We start from the raw sequence: 21,225 nt of genomic DNA, 5'->3' as shown, positions 1-21,225 counted from the left end.
GACTTGAGAGAGACACAGTCTCTTGTGGTTCTGTTCTGAATCAAATGTAAATGTATGTTCTCAACTAGTTTACATGGTTTTTATTGCAGTTTCAGTTTCCAGAACCAATCATCCAAAGTTTGGTTTTGTCCTGTTTTGGCTGAAGAATATTCTCAGCCTTCCATAACTTATTTTATATTTAAAATGCATTTTAAAAGGGCATCAATTGTTTCAGAGTCATCAGGAAACAGGGCAATGTAGGACTACAGTATGGAAACTTATGCCGTGTCTCAAGATAGAAGCATATACAGATTAAAAAAGTGTAGGACCTAACATTGAGCCTTGGGTAACACCACAATTCATCCTAAAGGACCATTCATCCATGTAAACAAAAAACAGTAAAGTACGATTTAAGCCAATACCACAAATGCCAATAAGATTGTTATTCAAAATCAAAAGCAGCACTTAGTACAACAGAATAGAACAGAGAGTCTACATCTGATGTCATTTACAATCTTAAATAAATAGCAAAATTGGAGACGGATTGGTATACTTCAAAATACTGTGAGAATGAATAAAATCAAAAACCAAAATCTATAAAAATCAATCAACTTATTAAAAACATCTTTTCTACATGTTATTACATTTCAAATATTATGTTCATGTCCTTTCTAATAGTGTTAATTATTGTGTCTCTGTCTTCACTTTTGCTGTAACTATGTAAATGTACCCTCTACAGGACGAATAAAGGTATTCTGATTGTGAAAAATGGCAGACTGGATGCTGCTCTGTAGTTTCACCAGGCTGTCTCTAAGGCAGCTGGAAAAAAGCAAGGGGTTGACGATGTTAAGAAATTGGGAAATAACCCTTCATTTTAAATTCACCTTAAAAACATTTGTTCTTATATTTTTGATGTGAGTGTTCTGTAAATTATTCACACTTGGAATTGGAAAACATAGTATAGATTTTGTAAGAGCAGGGTTAAAGTGATCTTTGGTTGAGAACATTTATTTTCGGATGGTTCCGTTTTTAAGTTATGAGTGACTTGTAAGTTTGATGGCCTTATATTACATTTTCAGTTGTTCAATCATTTATTCTTTCTCAGTCTCTTTTTGCTTTTCAAACATAATTGTTAGTTTCTTTTTTTAATTTCATTTATTTCCAGGTGGTGTCAGGTCACAAGAAATGTTTCAGCTGTCTCAATGGTTGTTGTTGTCAATGGTAGTTTACTGTTAAAACGATCTACAACAAAGTCACAGGAGAAGGGTAAAATGTCTGCAGGAATTTCATTTGAAATATCAATAAAACTGAGCCACTATCACATTCTTTTGATAATGTTCATTTTGAAATGTATCCTAAACATTAACCTTATAATGTAACCATAATATTCCCTTTTAATTGGGTAAACAGTATTTAACCAATACAAACCTTTAATCAAACTATTGCAAGTAAAAATACATTTTGGGAATAGTTAAGCTGGACAAAATATAAGGGATATAATATATAATATTAGGACCATTAGCACTCAAGGTGGTGTTTCTACACATGTAGTGAGTAAACAATCTTAGGATGGGCTTTGGTATGGTAAGTATTTGCAGTGATACACATGATGATTATTTGGTTGGCTGTATCACACATACAGGTTTTGATTCCATCGTACAGTTCAGCTCACAGCCTGTGTCCCTTAAAGAGGGTTTGGTGACAAAAAAAGTAGATCTAGTTCAGAGTCACGTAACTCTTCCATTTCGCTCTTCGTCATACCTGTTCTTCTATCCTCCCTTCTTATCATCAGTTCTCTTTCCCCCACCCCCCTCTACGTCTCTGCTGCATGCTCCCTTTGAACAGAGGAAATGTGCAAGTCTGCAGCAGCAGGAGAGATGAAGTGATTCACGGTACGGAGAGAGAGCGCTGCTTCCTTTCTCATCTGTCTTTCTGTTGCTGGCGTCTTGATCTGATTTGTGTTGTTGGTTCTCCTCCTGCCTGTCTGTCTGCCTGTCTGTCTTCCACCTTTACTTGTTGTTCATAGGAGCTCTGTTATGGATATCAGGACTGTTGTGACCATCTCAACTCTTTTACTCATGACTGCTGGTAAGTGCACATTATTATTGAGACATATGGAGTACAGAAAAGTGGAGTGTTAGCCTTAATCCATTGAGATGATTAGACACTACCAGGCAGGCCTGAACTGAAAACTCATACAATATATAAGAAGTGTAAAACTTGTTATATCTTTTGTTATATACTTGTTACTAACAGCGTTAGGTTACAATCGAAAACAAAAAATATGTGAGAAAACATTATATCTCATATTTGATTCATCCAAGACATGAGAAAAAGCATGTGAAAACCTGTGACCATTGTGGAACAAATTGTCTCCCAGATAGTCATAATGTCCAAACACAGCATCACCATTAATAGTGTCGCCTGATAAATGGCCAGGTAACAAACAGCTACAGTTGACTTTCCTGTTGGTTAAATGGTCAAATGTTGTCTTATCTGGGGCTCCTACTGTAGTTCTACTGACCATGTGATTGTGAAATCAACATGGTCTGGTGGAGGTGGCCTACAGCTAAATATAATATAAGTCTGATTCACTTACTGTGGCACTCAGTAGAGTAGATTTAGCAACAGTTCACCGTACACGCAAACTATTGCTTTGTAAAATAATGTGATCCCATTAGCTAAATCAAGGCTAAATACATTTTATATCCACAACAACAGATTTGTTTGAAAATACTGTATATTAAACATGATTTTAACATAAGTAGAGCTAAAGATTTGATCTGCTTTTTGCTTAAAATGTTAGCGTACACTATATGCTATTAGCACCATAGTATTTCTAAATTATTTTAAACTACAAAGTTGCATGTGTTAATTGTACAGACGGGGTGAATGTTTTCGTTGTCCTGGCGTTCTGTCTCTTGTTGTTGAATTCATTTCAAAGTCAGAGTCCTCTCAGGGAAACCTCAGTCAGAGCCTTGTCTTCAAGCATTCAACTCATATGGTTCTACACTTAGGAGCCCTTCCCCACAGCAGACTTTTGAACTTGTCATTCACCAGGTGAACTGATGACATTACGCATGGCTGCATTCCATTTATGTGTGTGTGTTAGGGCTGTCACCGTTAACACGTTAACGCTCAAAATGAATCTGGACACTTTAACATAAAAAAAAAAAGAATCAAATTACCAAGTTTGACCCCATCGTCCTCCCATAATTTCGTGCCGATGTTTACCATGAATTGCTTGGCAGTGAAAGAGCAAAGAAAGTCGAGGAACTGCATCAAGCTACATGTCCTCACTGACTGGAGAGCAGTGGACATCAGTTAAAACCTTCGCTGTAACAGAACACCTGATCCATGACCAATGTTCTGCACTCGCTCTTTAGGTGTGGTGAAAATGAAGGAAAGGCATTTCTTCAAATCATGCTCCAGTTTCTTGACGTTACACAGGATGTGAGGTAGCAGAGAGGGTCACCACTGTCGGAACAGATAGTGCTGCAGTATGAATCCTGCCATACGAGCATATGTTAGTGCACATCATACAGAGGGGAGTCTCTGCGGCTCTCTGTGACAGCAGCTCTGTCCGTGCTTTAGTGTGGGAAACTTGTATAATATAGTAAAAAAAACTCAATTTCTCTGTTCTCAGTTCTTTGTTACAACTTGGTTTTCTCTCTCCCAAATCAACCCATTAAAATGTAAACAAATATTGAGAGCATGAATTGTTCTTTGTTTTATGTATTTTCTAGTGCACTCAATCATGTGTGAAAGCCCAAATTTAAGTGAGATGACAATAATAAACGGCCGACAGACAGAGACAGAGGAGAAAATGACTGTCACCATGGTAACTTTACACAAACTCGTGCCTCTCTTATCATATTCAAACCGTCCCATCTCAATCATATTTCATCATCATAATGACTCAGTGTGACAGCGTTAAAAAAAAAACACAGAATTATCACATAACATTGCACTAACATGGTTTACAATAAAGTAACTCTATCATTAGTAATGCAACTTAAATATTACATGTTGAATGTTGAATGACTATGTTTTTAAATCTTGAGCATTAGAATTCACTTCCTAGAAAGTTTTGAACGTTGATTTTTCACCGTAAATTGCAACCCAAACCCTGGCAGGTTCCTATGGAATGCCATCCAAGCCAAAATTAAATAAATAAATAAATACATAAATAATTAAATAAATACATATACAAATAAATATGCCTATGAAATAAATAAATGAGGCAATACATATGTATACATGTACATTTAAATACACATTTATTTATTTCATGAGACTTTTATTTCATAATGACACATTTATTTATTTATTTCAAGAGACTTGTATTTCATAATGACACATTTATTTATTTCAAGAGACTTGTATTTCATAATGACACATTTATTTATTTCAAGAGACTTTTATTTCATAATGACACATTTATTTATTTCAAGAGACTTGTATTTCATAATGACACATTTATTTATTTCAGGGGACTTGTATTTCATAATGACACATTATGCAACAGCACCACAACACTGACTCAATAGCTCTTGTTTCACACTCCAGTACTCTTAAGTGGTTTGCAAACTGCCAATAAACCAAACCGGTTCCGGTTCAAGAACCGTCCTTGTGCTTTTCTGTTGCTTCACTGGTTCTTCTCTGATTCTGCCCCTTTTCCACCAAACCGGTTCCAGAGCCAGTTCCGGGCTACAGCCTGATTTAGCTCTGGTTCTTCCTGTTTCAGCCACAGCGGAGCCGGCTCTAAACACCGAACACCGGTTCTTAGCTGACCCCACTTGGCTGCCCGGCAAGAACCAAGAACCACGCTCACGTCGGAAGGGGGCGAGATTAACCTGAGCCATAATAACACCTTATGGCGAGTACGGAAAATGAAAGTTGTAACAAGCAGTAGCGCTGAGCAAAGTGACTAGAACGCAACCACACACTTATAAAAAAATAACACAATTTATAAAGTCAGGCAACACTAACCAGGCTTCGTGTGATTCTGTTTATTTGTACCTTACTTTGACCATCCGTTCTCTGTTATTGATCATTGTGGAGAGCAGGCAGACGTTTTGTTTGTTATTATAGCAGCTATCAGATGGAATCAATACATGGGCTGCACAGGTTGTCATGTCCGACTATCACAAGTAGAATCATAATGAAAAGGTAAAATGTGCCTGTAGAAAACGGCTTATGCCACAATAGGATAGCAACAAGTAGTCAAGATAGTCAGTTTAGCTTTGGTTGCTGTTGCATAACTGCGGTCAACTCAGCCGTCTCTCGCGTTCGCTTGGTCAAATCAGCAGCTATTCATTTTTGAGTGCGCAATTAATAGCGCCTTTACGGTAATCGCTGTACAAGAGTAAAATAATGCATGTTTTTTTCTGCTTTATTTGCAATACAAGTCATTTGTACCATAAGTTCTTAATAAAACTGACACTGTTTGACTCAGTCCTAGTTTGACTGCTACAATCAAATGAAGTAGGCTACTTTTACTGTGTACTTTTTGGGTAATACTCTCTCAAAGTCCCTGAGAACAAACTCATGCCACTTCTGCTATATTTGATGAGATAAAATGATTTTTATCCATAAGTTCTTAATAAAATTGGTACTGTTGGACTCAGTACTTGTTAGACTACTACCACAAATACAATGAAGTACTTTTATTGTGTACTTTTTGAGTAATACTCTGTCAAACTCCCTTCCAGAGTACAATAATGCATGTTTTTAGCTATCTTTGATAAGAGACAAAATGATATTTTTCCAAAAGTTCTTAGTTAAATTGGTACTGTTGGACTCAGTACTACTTGGACTACTCCCACAAGTACAATCAAGTACTTTTACTGTGTACCTTTTGAGTAATACTAGGTCAAACTCCTGTCCTGAGTACATTCTTTCATGTATTCTGCTATCTTTGATAAGAGATAATATCTATATTTCAGATATTTATTTAAATAAGTAGTGACCTTTGAATAAATATTGCAAAACAAAGCCTATATCACCTGCAGGCTTAGCCAGTGTGTATTTCTTCCTGCACTACAAGATTTCGATGTGTACACATCTGGGCCATTTATTGTGTAATTTTTCCAAACATATACAAATGCCTGTATTGGAGTCTTAAAAAGGTGCAGCAGAAGGACTTTAGCAGCATCATAAGAGGCCAACAAGAGTGACAGGGGTGTGTCACTGTGCTGAAGGAAGGTTGTGAACAGCTATCCAGGATAGTCTCTAAAGACTTTCCAAGGGGTAACAATGCTGCTGCTGGAGTAGTGATCTAGTGGATCTAGTGTTGATGTCATCTGTCTACCTTGTCCTCTTAAAATACTCTGTCTAACATTATCTGTACATTACATTACATTACATTCCATGTCATTTGTTAGACACTTTTATCCAAAGCGACTTACATACATTCAGTACTGTGGACAATCCCCACAGGAGCAATTTGGGGTGAAGTGTCCTCCCCTGTTCGTAGTCCAGCACACTATCCACTGAGCCACAGCCTCCCAGTATTGTGAACGCTTTTAACGCTTATTAAATATAGCAGAAAACATGCATTATTCTACTCAGGAGGGGAGTTTGACAGGGGATTACTCAAACACTTGATTGTACTTGTGGGAGTAGTCCAAGTAGTACTGACTCCAACAGTATCAATTTCATGTAGAACTTGTTGCAAAAAATCATTTTATCCCTCATCAAATAGCAGAATACATGCATGATTGTACTCAGGAGGGGAGTTTGACAAAGGATTACTCAAGAAGTACACAGTAAAAATACTTTATTGTACTTGTGGGAGTAGTCCAAGTAGTACTGAGTCCAACAGTCCCAATTGTATTAAGAACTTATGGCAAAATATCATTTGATCTCTCATCAAAGATAGCTAAAAACATGCATTATTGTACTCTGGAAGGGAGTTTGACAGAGTATTACTCAACAAGTACACAATAAAAGTACTTCATTGTATTTGTGGCAGTAGTCTAACAAGTACTGAGTCCAACAGTAACAATTTTATTAAGAACTTATGGATAAAAATCATTTTATCTCATCAAATATAGCAGAAGTGGCATGAGTTTGTTCTCAGGGACTTTGAGAGAGTATTACCCAAAAAGTACACAGTAAAAGTAGCCTACTTCATTTGATTGTAGCAGTCAAACTAGGACTGAGTCAAACAGTGTCAGTTTTATTAAGAACTTATGGTACAAATGACTTGTATTGCAAATAAAGCAGAAAAAAAACATGCATTATTTTACTCTTGTACAGCGATTACCGTAAAGGCGCTATTAATTGCGCACTCAAAAATGAATAGCTGCTGATTTGACCAAGCGAACGCGAGAGACGGCTGAGTTGACCGCAGTTATGCAACAGCAACCGAAGCTAAACTGACTATCTTGACTACTTGTTGCTATCCTATTGTGGCATAAGCCGTTTTCTACAGGCACATTTTACCTTTTCATTATGATTCTACTTGTGATAGTCGGACATGACAACCTGTGCAGCCCATGTATTGATTCCATCCGATAGCTGCTATAATAACAAACAAAACGTCTGCCTGCTCTCCACAATGATCAATAACAGAGAACGGATGGTCAAAGTAAGGTACAAATAAACAGAATCACACGAAGCCTGGTTAGTGTTGCCTGACTTTATAAAGTGTGTTTTTTTATAAGTGTGTGGTTGCCTTCTAGTCACTTTGCTCAGCGCTACTGCTTGTTACAACTTTCATTTTCCGTACTCGCCATAAGGTGTTATTATGGCTCAGGTTAATCTCGCCCCCTTCCGACGTGAGCGTGGTTCTTGGTTCTTGCCGGGCAGCCAAGTGGGGTCAGCTAAGAACCGGTGTTCGGTGTTTAGAGCCGGCTCCGCTGTGGCTGAAACAGGAAGAACCAGAGCTAAATCAGGCTGTAGTCCGGAACTGGCTCTGGAACCGGTTTGGTGGAAAAGGGGCAGAATCAGAGAAGAACCAGTGAAGCAACAGAAAAGCACAAGGACGGTTCTTGAACCGGAACCGGTTTGGTTTATTGGCAGTTTGCAAACCACTTAAGAGTACTGGAGTGTGAAACAAGAGCTATTGAGTCAGTGTTGCGGTGCTGTTGCTTTGGTCTGGATCTGTGAGCTAACCACGCCCCGTTCATTTGCATATAAGAAATGGAAATGTGTCATTATGAAATACAAGTCCCCTGAAATAAATGAATGTGTCATTATGAAATACAAGTCCCCTGAAATAAATAAATGTGTCATTATGAAATACAAGTCCCATGAAATAAATAAATGTGTATTTAAATGTACATGTATACATATTTATTGGCTCATTGATTTATTTCAGAATTTATTTCATAAGCATATTTATATATATATGTATTTATTTAATTATTTATGTATTTATTTAATTTTGGCTTGAATGGCATTCCATAGGTTTCTACAGGATGTGATCACTGTGATACATTTATTATCGCACATCAAAATATCTCAACCTGGTATTACAATGTTATTGGACACAGACATGATTGGACAAATTAACGTGGAGAAACCGTTTCTTGATTTTATATTTGTTTTTTAAATCTAGTTAAACGTGTTTTAAGTAATTTAATAAAAACAATATATATAAAATTTAAAATAAAAAAAATAACACTATAAAAACACAGGTTTCAATAATCAGATGAACAATAGCTGAATTCCATTTAGCTGCATCAGGTACACATTTATTCATTTTCATTTAATATTTTCATACAAAGAATAAAAAATAACTGAACATAGAATATAAAACTAAAATACATAACCATAAGAAGAAAAAGTTACAAACCATTTTTTCTAAGAGTAAGGAATTTCAATTATCTATTAAACAATATATAATGAATTATATATAATACATTATGCTGATATTTATATGAAAATGTATTGTTATAAATAACTTACTAATAATTAATATATTATTGTCACCCGTACTAATGAAGTGTCACATATTCATACAGTACATACATCAGGATTTATTTAAAAAAAATGTGGCCCACGCAGGCTGAAAAAATATTTAGCTTTTTCAAATCATTGCATCACACATCTGCAGACAGTTTCAGTACTGTTTGCAGGAGCCCCTCCCAAAGCCACAGACACACACACACACACACACACACACACACACACACACACACACACACACACACACACACACACACACACACACACACACACCTTTTTGTAAATATGTTCTTGTGAATGTCATGACATCATGAACAGGATGGCTCATGACTAAATTGTATTTTTATGTCATATATTTATAATACATGTTTTTGTATTTATCAGGCTGATTCTTAAATAATGAAATGCAAAATGTAAATATTTCAAGCATGACAGCTTGAATAAATAAAACATGTTGGGATTACCTAACCATCATTTCATATATGAAGTGGATCAATATGGCACTGCTGATAGAAAGATCCTTAACAGAATTGTAATTCAACATTATAATTGTAATCAATACAAGTGTATACCCACACACACACACACACATGTAAATAATTGTGTTTTCTCATCTTCAGAGCACTGTGCTTGTCTAGCATTTCTTTATTCAGGATGCCCCCCCTCCATCCAGATGCTAGTATGTTGCCTGAGAGGCAGACCCAGTCTCCCCGCAGGCCGCTGAGCAAGGCACACGCTTCAGCTCCGCAGGGACCCTAGGAACAGTTTGACTTATGCCTTCTCCATACTAACTGATCTTCTTCTCCCAGAATCCAACCAATCAACACCTGGGCCAAACATCACAGAGCCCCCCCATACTTACAGCAGCACCAGGGGCTGTTCCTGCCCCCCCATCCCCAGCAGCCCTGCCCCTCCCACAGGCCTCCTGTCCATCACATGGAGGAGTCAATGTGAAGGAGACGTCCAGCTGATATTCTACCACCCCGTCAACTCCTCCTCTCCTGTCTGTCATGGAAGTGAAAAAAACATCCTGAATATTTTGAGAAGTGTGTGTAAGAACCAGCGAGGATGTAAAAACTCAATGAGCTGGGTCAAAGGAGAGGAGCAGCAAGGTCATAACATCACTGAGAATGGAGCAGAGGAGATCAGCTGTGAGACCCTCAGGGTCCGCTGCCCAGGTTGGTCTGCTGTGTGTGTGTGTGTGTGCGTGCGTGCGTGCGTGTGAGCTAAAGTGTTGTCATGCCCTCTCATGGTTTGACATGGTAGACTCGGCAGCCTTTAGCAGAAGTGTTATCTTCACATGCAGGTGATTAAAACCATACCACTATTGAAATGTGGTATCGGTACACCTTTGATTTCCACGCTTCTTTCAATATCAGAAGTTAGGGGAAATAAAGTTATTTCATAAAACACATTTCGAATTTATAGAACATTAAACAGTCTCTAATGTCTCCATGTGTATTTGTGTGTTAACCATAATAGCCAAATAAAAACTGAATGACTTATAATATATGTATGTTACATATGGGAACATTTGGATTTCAATCAGAAACATTCTTATTAAATGTTCAGGCAATCAATGCTACTTTCAGTACCAGACCATTTTTTAACCCTTAACACAAATGCCACTTTATAGAAAGCCTGCAATATAAGCAGAGATGAAACAGGAGTGTGATTCTTACTAAAACACAGTCCACACCAAGAAAAAATATACATAATAATAGTCACTAAACATCATGTCATTTTGAGATGACTGACGGTGATTGGCAGCATGTGAAGAATGAGGATCACAGTGTTGTCCACAGCTGTGTCCAGCCTTCTGACGGACCACCACTCATTCTGTGTGTTGTGTGATATCAGATCAGATAGCAACCAACATGTTCCAAAATACAAACCTTCTCTGTAATGATATTATGACTTATTAAGAACTTTTTATCCAGTTTTAACCGAACATCTGGATCTTATCTATCTAAACCAGCTGAGCAGAGGTAGCAGGTCTGTTGCAGCCATCATCATGAGGCAGACAAACTGCACACTCACTTTGAACTCTGAACTGCCTTATTTAGTGTTTTCATCAGTCTGTGACCCTGTCTGTTGATTGAAAAAGAGGTTTTGGCCCAGTTGAATTGCGGGTGAAGAAAAAAGAGCGACTTTTGTTCTGTCAAAGGGATTCAGTGTTACATGTGTGAAACGCCTTCCCTCCCATCCTTGAAACTGATCGGATCATCTTGTCTGATTTACTATTTTTGTACAGAATGAATATGTTTGCGGAACCATAAACAAGTCAGTGGTCTGTCTGCAGTGTGCCCTCTTTGTAGAGAGACGAGAAAGAGCATGTTGTATTCTTCTTCTTCTTCTTCTTCTTCTTCTTCTTCTTCTTCTTCTTCTTCTTCTTCTTCTTCTTCTTCTTCTTCTTCTTCTTCTTCTTCTTCTTCTTATTATTATTATTATTATTATTATATATATATATATATATATATATATATATATATATATACAGTGGAGGAAACAAGTATTTGATCCCCTGCAGATTTTGTAAGTTTTCCCACTTACAAAGAAATGAACAGTCTGTAATTGTGATGGTAGGTTTATATACAAAGTGAGAGTAAGAATATCAAAAAGAAAATCCAGAAATGTACATTATATGAAAGATACAAATGTATTTGCATTTAACTGGGAAATAAGTATTTGATCCCCTTGCATGTGTTAGTACTTGGTGGAGAAACCCTTGTTGGACACACAGAGGTCAGACGCTTCTTGTAGCTGGTCTCCAGGTCTGTGCACATCTCAGGAAGGATGTTGGTCCATTCCTCTCTGAAGACCCTCTCCAAACCCTTCAGGTTTTGAGGCTGATGCTTGGCCTCTGGAAGCTTCAGCTCCCTCCACAGATTTTCTCTGGGTTTAAGGTCCGGAGACTGGCTAGGCCCCTCCCTCACCTAAATGTGCTTCTTCTTTAGCCCCTCCTGTGTTGCCTTGGCCGTATGTTCAGGGTCATTGTCCTGCTGGAAGACCCCTCCATGACCCATGTTCAGTGTCCTGGCTGAGGGAAGGAGGCTATCGGCCAAGATGTTACGTTACATGTCCCCGTACATCCTCTCCTCGGTGCATGGAAAAAATGTGTACTCCTAACATCAACTTGTTACCTGTATAAAAGACACCTGTCCACAGAATCAATCACTCAGATTCCAACCTCTCCACCATGGGCCAGACTAATGGCGCATTTCCACTACACGGCCTCGCTCGGTATGGCTAGGCCTCGTTAGGACTGGCTCACTTTATGGCGCATTTCCATTACAGTTTAGGAACTGGGGTAGTATCTATAGTAACGCAGTGTAGGCGGAGCCGTGACGTCATCTTCAATGAGAACCCCAGAAAAACAACACAGCCGTTAGCTGTTAGCACTCAGAGCTCACAGCTCCTCATATATGTTCAGAAACTAGACAAAAGTTAAACAAGAAGAAGAAGAAGAAGATTCAACTTATTGTCATTACGTAGTACAGGCACTATGTAACGAAAGGGTTTCTCTGCATTTGACCCATCCTAGTGTTAGGAGCAGTGGGCTGCCATCATGTCCGGCGCCCGGGGAGCAGTGTAGGGAATGGTGCCTTGCTCAGGGACACCTCGGTAGCACTTGGTCTTTCTGGGACTTGAACTGGTGACCTTCCAGTTGCCAAGCCAAGTCCCTATGGACTTCGCCACCACCGCCCTAAACAAGTACAAACCACAGACTGCCTGTGTCATGGCGAGTACAGTCGCTGCTTTATTTATGTCTGTATAGGCCGTTGTTGTGAGTGTGGACGGTCAGAGCATATACAACGTTAGCTTAGCCAATCTCCATTTAGAAAACACGCATTTTAAAAGGTTTTTCCCCTGCCGTCTGTCTGCAGACTTGACAAAGCATTAATTCATGGTTTTTACTAACCGGTATCAGTATGTTGTTACTTCGGCATCATTTTGAAACGTGTATTACAATTAAATCACGGTCAAATATGTCCATCTTGTTGTAGTTGTAGCCCCCTTGCCAGCGATTCTCTCTCTAGTTTAGCATACTCAGCCCGACTCAGCCTGGTTGTCTCTGGCCCTAGACCCACGATTTTATGAGGCCAGTAAAACTGTGAATTAGGACCCGCCAGCCGGTACTAGGCCAAGTGGAAACGCAACCAAAAACGGGCCGCTGACGTCACAGCTCTCTTAAACCGTGCTCCGCGCTGTAGTGGAGACGCGCCATTAAGAGCTCTCTGAGGACCTCAGGGACCAGATTGTAGACCTGCACCAGGCTGGGATTGGCTACAAGACCATCAGAAAGCAGCTTGGGGAGAAGGAGACCACTGTTGGTGCCATTATTCAGAAATGGAAGAAACACAAAATGAGTATCAGTCGCCCTCGGTCTGGGGCTCCACACAAGATCTGGCCCCGTGGGGTATTGATGATCATGAGAAAGGTCTGGGATCAGCCAGAACTACACAGAGTCTCTTTTTGATATTCTTACTCTCACTGTTTATATAAACCTACCATTAAAATGACTAATGGTAATTTCTTTGTAAATGGGTAAACTTACAAAATCTGCAGGGGATCAAATACTTATTTCCTCCACTGTATATATATATGGAAAGAATGTGCAAATTAAGTCACCATTGTACTACAAACACCATGAAAGACATGTGCACCAGGCAGAGGGTCTCTTTGCTCTCGATCCTGGGGAGCACAGTGGCAGCCTCTCCTGGGAGCCAGTAGGGGCAAGGAGGGGCCAGAGGAGATGGCGGGGACTGTAGGTGGAAACTACAGCATGCAACAGCCACATGTGTGTGTGTCTCCTGTGTGTGTCCAGTTGAAGTCCTCCCAGATGTGCAGGGGCAGCTGCAGGCCTACAGAGGGGGGACAGCTGTGCTCTGCTGCCTGCTGCTGGTCCTGGTCCTGATCCGCTTCACCAGACCCACCGTCAGAGCCCTGCAGAACAGACGTGAGTGCACACACACACACACACACACACACACACACACACACACACACACACACACACACACACACACACACACACACACACACACACACACAAGAAAGTTTGATATTTTCGGATTAGGATTTGTCAGATTAAAGATGTTGTCAAAGAAAGGCAGTTGTTTTAAATCTGATCTGATTAAATTCTAGAAATGATCTGCAGTATGTAAATGTGGGTTTAGTGTTCAGGTTGCTATGTTTTTGGTTCTTAGTATCTGAAAGGAGGCAGAACCGCTGGATCGGACCTACGCAGAGTCACAGTGGTAAATCAAACACAAACACCCACACACACACACACACACAAAGTGTTAAAGGATAAGTGTCCGTCCATCATTATTGGATTGTGTGTGAATCTTAAGCCTGATGGGAGCGTGTTGAGGGATGGACAGAGATTGTTGCTTTGGGTCTGTATATGATATTTGTTCACAAACGAACGTTATAGAAAGTATTTGTCTCTCATCTGTCTGATGCTCTCTTTCAGTGGCCTATCGAGGAAAGACTGCAGTTAAAATCAATGAAGGAGAGAAGAGACTTTCCTACCCTGGTAACACACACAGACACACACATCTTCAGTATAATGTTAACCTAACCATCGCTCATACATTTGGCTCACTCCTGCTCTGGCAGTCAGGCACTCTAAGACTCTGAATCGCTTTCTGTGTGTCAGCTCTGGAGCGCCTGGCAGTCAGTGACAGCAGAGAGCCCTCATCTAACAGGAACAGTGACTTCAACTTCTGATATCATTATCATCACCATCACCACCATCAGCACAATCCTCATCATTATCATCACCATCATCATCATTATCATCACCATCACATCATCATCACCATCATCATCATTATCATCACATCATCATCATCATCACATCATCCTCATCCTCATCCTCATCATCATCATCATCCTTTGCATGCCCCTACATGTGGGCTAAACATATGTTTATATAATAATAATAATAATAATAATAATACATGAGACTTGTATAGCGCTTTTCAGGAAACTCAAAGACGCTTTGACAGAGAATGACCATTACTGTCTGGACTGTATCTAAACTTAATTTAGTTACCCTTGTTACAAATGAATCTGAAAAGAACCACTTTAAGTTATGTCCACCTGTCAGAGGTTATATTAAGATATGAAATGTTCACAGAACCATGCAACATTTTGGAAAGCCACTTAGCAGTTAGCCTTTGAGCTAAAGCTAAAGGCGTCAGGGGCCGCAGAGCCAGGTGACTTGAATGGTGATTAGCTTTTTCGCATACAAAGTACAACATCAGCTTGCTCTTTAGTTTTTAGAAGGTGTATTTGAAAAAAAAAGATTTGCAGTCCTTGTGGTAATATTGACTGAACACGTTCCGTACCTGACGGAACAGCAAAAAAAGATCATCTCAGTGTTCCCAAAATGTTGGAGTAATCCTTTAATTAAACCATGAAATAAAAACTATGATATTGATTCAATGTCATATGAGTGACTTACACTGTAACTCAAATGTACTTGATTTTTTTTAATACTGTGAAGTTTATATTTTTTGTAAAATAATCTAAGTTGTGTTTGATCTGTTGTCTTGAAGGACGTGAATGGAAAATATAGACATTGGAGACGATAGGCAGACAGAGAGAAGGAGGAGGAGAGACGAAGGTGATTACTAAGTGCAGGGATGTGGTTTCCTCTGCCGTTGACACCAACTTCCTGTTTGTGTTATTTCCATCGTAATAGCTCCCCCCCATCTCCCACTCGCTTTCGATTGTGTCTTTTGTTCTCTTTCGCCCGCCTATGTTCTTTGCTCCCCCCTCTCTGTCTCCTGTGTCGGGGGTTGAGCTTCACTCAAATGTTAATCATCACACATCTCAGTTATCATCGATTCAGCCACCGGACTGCAGTCTGCCTACATGTTTATTCTGGTATTAGTCACATTTAATTCTAGACAGTTTGAGTGGTTGGGGTGAAGGGCCTTGTTTAGGGCCACCTCAGTGGTAATAACACAGTTAAACGCTTGCTTCTCCAACCTTTAGGCCACCACTGACTGAAATTAGGAACGTGCTTGTGACATCAGATGGTGTAAAGGAACTTCACATTATCTTCATACCATTCTACATCTCCATTTTTCATCATCCTTGTTTCAGCAGCAGCATGCAGCTGTCTTTATAAGAACAACTTGTCAGACAGACAGAATGTCTCTCACCACAAATGTAGGGCATATTTGTCAGAAGTGGAAAATTACTTCAAACTAAGGCAGGAACATGCTGTAACTTTTAACCGGAGGAGAGAGGTTTTTTTATTATTATGAGCTATACTAGAATACTGTCTCGGCGCAACAAATAAAGAACATCAAAACCACACCAGTAACCGACCGTGTGCCGGGTGCTTTATGCGGGACATATTGAGCCTCATGGATCAACATATCTTAAAGGTCACCTATCATGCTATTTTTATGTTAAAAAAACATGTCTATGAAGTGTTTTGGTCAAAAAACCAAACAGATCACCCATTCTAGCCATGCCTCACATCCCTCTATTTCTCTTCCTGTTCAAAAAGTGCTGATTCTGGGTATAAACAGGTCTCTCTTGAGAATGAGACCCTGTGTCTCAATGAGATTTTCACCTGTATAAATCAAAATAAACGTCTTCTTTTTTAAATACTGAAATAAGAGGGGGCGGAGCTTATGCCGGCTCATGCAGGACCTGGCAGATACTGTCTAAAATGCTGCGGTGATGAAACGCAAGGATTATTAGATCAAGGATTATTTCTGAAACACTATGGAGCTCAAAGGCTTTCTCTCTTGCCGGTTATACCACAAGGTGAGTTCCTTCTTCACACACATGCTCTCTCCAGTACAGGTTAGCTCTGAGTGTTAGCGATGCTAATGTAAACACCGACCATATAACATCCAAAATAGTCGGGCATTGTTTCTGATAGCAACGTTTCTGATAGTGCTGTGGGTCCGCCGCCGATATGACGTCATATTGGCCGCAAATCTGGATCAGCTCCGTTGTAGCCCCGTTTTTAGAGATTTGGGTATGGAGGAAAAGAGAGAGGGTTTTATTTTCTGATGCTGCATGAGTTCCCTGACACACCGGGGACACATATTTATGTATAAATAATAACCCCCAGCCCCAATTCCGGCTCCAGTTCCGGCTCAAGCAGCCATGGTTCCGGCTCCAGTTCCGGATCCAGTTCCGGCCCACGCAGTCATGGTCCCGGCTCCAGTTCCGACTCAAGCTGCCATGGTTTCGGCTCCAGTTCCGGTCCCAGCAGCCATCCTTTATGAAACAAAAATATATTGTAATATATTGGTAAATATAATACAATATACTGGATCATACATTTCCATATATGGGAAAGTAGTCCTTATATTTTTTAATATATTGCAATATATGCATGGACCATGTATGGCTATATATTGATACATATAAAAAAAAATATTGCAATGAAAACAAAAACTGCACTATACATATAATATATATATATTATTATATGTAATAGTTTTATTGAAACACTAATTTATCTTTCATGAGTTACACGCGTGTTTACATAAAATTGAACAGATATTCATAAACAGTTATCTCACTTCGTTTTGTATAGTTACCCACTTTATATATGAACATATGTTTGATGGTATATATTAAAAAAGTACAAATACTCCATTGTCCATTGAATGATGGAAAATAATATACAGTTTATAAATATATACAGACACACACATATATGCACGCATATATATATATGCATATATGCACGCATATATATGTATATATATGCATATATATACAAATATGCATATATATATACACATATATATAAATATGCATATATATATATATATGCATATATGCACGCATATATATATGCATATATGCACGCATATATATATGCACATATTTTTTCATTCTTGAATATACTATAATATACTTACTTCTTATTTCTGTTTGTTTAATATATATGTTTATTTTGAAATTGGAAAAAACCCAGTACTGAGATATTCTTGGAAATTAAATGAGAATCCATAAAACAGCTTGCGTTGGGATTCTGGTTACGGCCGACCGGCTATTTGGAGTGGAATGCAGCCCATCCACGGCAGACAGCCCAAACAGTATTCGAATGCGCCACTTCCGGCTGACAGTGGCTGACCTCCGTCTTCGCTAAACATAACTCTCTAAAACGTGTTAACATTCTCATTGGACACATTACCTGCCAGTGATCATCACCAATCAATCTCACAGATTCCGGGGAGGCCCCCCCCCCTCTCCAGCAATAGATTGATCTGATTGGCAGATTCAAATCTGCGTTGCCGCCTCTGTCTGTTGATGATGGCGCCGTCAAAGAGAAAGCATTCATCAGGTGCTTCGAAACGGAAAATTAAAAAGAAACGAGAGGAAAATACAGCACGAGAGTCAGGTATGTGTGTGAGCATTTAAAACTATTTTAAATTGAAATAATTCTGCATGTACACTACAAGTAGTCTAGTTGCTTAATCCGTATGTCCCGTATCTCGGCACTACAACAGCTACATTAGCTAACGTTAGTTAAATTAGCTATGTTAGTTCCCTCGTGTATAAGTGTATAACCGGTCCGCAGCTTTGTGAACATTCAATTTCGAAGATTTTCGATGTTACAGTCAACTGAAGTCGACTCAAAACAGCCAAAAAGAGCGGACCTTTAGATCGCTAACATTTTAGCATAAGTCAATGGAGTTTAACATAGCGGAAACTAGCCTCGCGGCTAACGGACATTTTCTGACTGGTGAAGATGATGAGCTAGTTAAGTAATGTAACCACAGTTAGTCTATGTGTTCTGATGTTAGTAACTATGTAGGCTAACATTAGTTAGGCTATGTGTTGTGGACTAATGCATTCAAGTTAGTTCACATTTTAGTTGTTATTGCCCCTGATGACAATTGTGTGGATAATATGTAGCCTACAGTCAATGGAATTTCACATTTTGCTCTCCAGTGTATGTTATTTTAATGTTGACCCATAATACTATATCTATATATTTTACAGGAGCATTGTTGAAATTCATAGGTCGAACTAAGCCTGCAGAACCACAAGTCAAGAGGACAGAGGAGCCAGATAGCAGTGGTGACTGAGACAGAATAAATAAGGAGAGAGGGCCCATGCAGAGAGGCAGACATCAGTAGTGAGGAATCAGACCCAAAAGACACGAGGACAGAGGAGCCAGGTCGCAGTGGTGAGGAACACACTGTCATTTAATTTCACTGTAATTTTACTTTTCACATATCACTTTATTCACTTTTCAGCTTAGTTATTTATTCAGTTATTTTATTACTGGTACTGTTAATTTCACTATGCGTATTGTTGTATATTGTATATACGTATGTATTTACTACTACTACTTACAAAATCGAGGGTCGTAGCTTTGTGTCAGTACATATTTCAGGGTTTTTCTATGCCTTTGTTCATCTAAATTCTAATACACATAGGCGACTACAACTCCTGCCGATGCCGAGGCCCAGTTCTCCCTTCCCACCACCCCAGGCTCATTGTGCTAGGTAAAACTCTCATTCAATAAAAGTAGTCTTTTAAAGGTGGGGTAGGTCATTTTGGAGAAACGAGCTTGAGTGCACTAGAATTTGAAAATACACAGCCGGAAAAAATCTGCCACTTCCTTACAGAGCCCCTCCTCCAACACACACAAACGCGCACATGACCAATGAGGGCACGAGATAAGTTTGTGCACAGATGGAAGGCTGACAGGCAGGTAGGCCATCCAGTCATTTCAGCCGGGCCGGCTAAAATGATTGGTCGTACTTTTTACAGTATTACGGCTTCCACAGATGAATTTTTTTTATGGATTTTTTTGTCAAAGCACTTAAGATATTCATTGCTATCGGGGTGTTAAGAGCATTCCATGGAATATAACAAAAAGTGTATCTCGAGCCGGTTTCTCAAACTTACCTACCCCACCTTTAAAGATGAACGCAATTACATTTTTAAAAGTTTTAAACAGAACTGTTACAGATGCAGATGCTTGGTCCAAATTCCATAAAATATACCAACCAGTAGCGCCACACTCAGACGAAAATGTACAAAGCCTATTCTTCCACTATTTGCATTCCCACATTATTCACCAAGCCAGCCCATGCTTTAATATAGATATTATGGATATTATTATAATTCCTGCTGCCTTTTGTGAACTTCTAATTATTTGTAATTGTTCTGTTCCACAGATGCTGTAGTAAACCACCATCCAGGGACCAAGACTGTCCTTCACTGCAAACATCGCTGCTACAACCCGCTGCTGCAGATACACCCTTTACAACATCAGGAGGATACGTCCGCACCTGACCCAGGAAGTGACGCAGGTTCTGGCCCAAGCTCTCGTCATCTCACGCCTAGACTACTGCAACTCCCTCCTGGCTGGTCTACCTGCATGTGCCATCCGACCTCTGCAGCTCATCCAGAATGCAGCAGCTCGTCTGGTAGATAGAATAGGGAGGGATGAAACCCTCTTTAATGGTCACACATGCAGAGCACACAGCACACACAGTGAAATTTGGCCTCTGCTTTTAACCCATCCTAGTACAAGGAGTCTAGTACTAGGAGCAGTGGGCAGCTATTGTACAGCGCCCGGGGAGCAATGGGAGTGGGGGGGGAAGGGGGGTGTCCGGTGCCTTGCTCAAGGGCACCACGGCAGGGCAGGAGGTGAACTGGGACCTCTCCAAGTAGAAGTCCACACTCCATATTTAGGTCTGGTCGGGGACTTGAACCAGCGACCCTACGGCTCCCAGTCCAAGCCCCTACTGACTGAGCCACTGCCGGACATGGTCTTCAACCTTCCAAAATGTTCCCACGCCACGCCGCTCCTCCGCTCACTTCACTGGCTTCCAGTAACTGCTAGAATCCACTTCAAGACAATGGTACTTGCGTACCATGCTGGGAATGGATCTGGCCCTTCCTACATCCAGGACATGGTTAAACTGTACACCCCAGCCCGTGCACTTCGCTCTGCATCAGCCAAACGGCTCGCTGCACCCGCACTACGAGGGGGACCCAAGTTCCCATCAGCAAAAACACGTCGGTTTGCTATCCTGGCTCCAAAATGGTTCCCATTGAAATCAGGACAGCAGATAGCTTACACATCTTTCGGCGCAGACTGAAAACTCATCTCTTTCGACTCCACTTCGAGCGATATAATTACTAGCAAAGAACTGCTAACAGAGCACTTATATACTAATAAAGGCTTATCTAAAGCCAGTTGAGTAGCACTTGAAATGTTTTGGCTCTATGAAACCTGATGTACTTATATGATTCTGTTTTCGTCAAGTTTGTATCTTCCTGGTCGAATGTACTTATTGTAAGTCGCTTTGGATA

General features: G+C 39.8%; 1 protein-coding gene and 1 pseudogene across 2 annotated transcripts; both read left to right on the top strand.

Moving 5' to 3' along the window:
- Positions 1 to 1,821: 1,821 nt before the first annotated feature.
- On the top strand, positions 1,822 to 15,373 carry LOC117474930. Of its 2 annotated transcripts, none has more exons than XM_034120965.1 (6): positions 1,822 to 2,067; positions 9,705 to 10,073; positions 13,724 to 13,855; positions 14,106 to 14,156; positions 14,375 to 14,437; positions 14,521 to 15,373. In XM_034120965.1, exons 1-6 carry the CDS (start codon positions 2,016 to 2,018, stop codon positions 14,583 to 14,585), a joined length of 732 nt encoding a protein of 243 aa, XP_033976856.1. In that variant the 5' UTR covers positions 1,822 to 2,015; the 3' UTR covers positions 14,586 to 15,373. The 2 variants fall into 2 exon arrangements, with proteins under 2 accessions (XP_033976856.1, XP_033976855.1); XM_034120964.1 differs by having other exon boundaries at positions 1,833 to 2,067; positions 14,561 to 15,373.
- LOC117474889 lies at positions 14,999 to 21,022 on the top strand (annotated as a pseudogene).
- The last annotated feature ends 203 nt before the right edge of the window (positions 21,023 to 21,225 follow it).

This window comes from Trematomus bernacchii, unplaced genomic scaffold (assembly GCF_902827165.1).
Source record: "Trematomus bernacchii unplaced genomic scaffold, fTreBer1.1, whole genome shotgun sequence".
NCBI lineage: Eukaryota > Metazoa > Chordata > Actinopteri > Perciformes > Nototheniidae > Trematomus > Trematomus bernacchii.
This window is presented reverse-complemented; position numbering and strand designations above follow the sequence as displayed.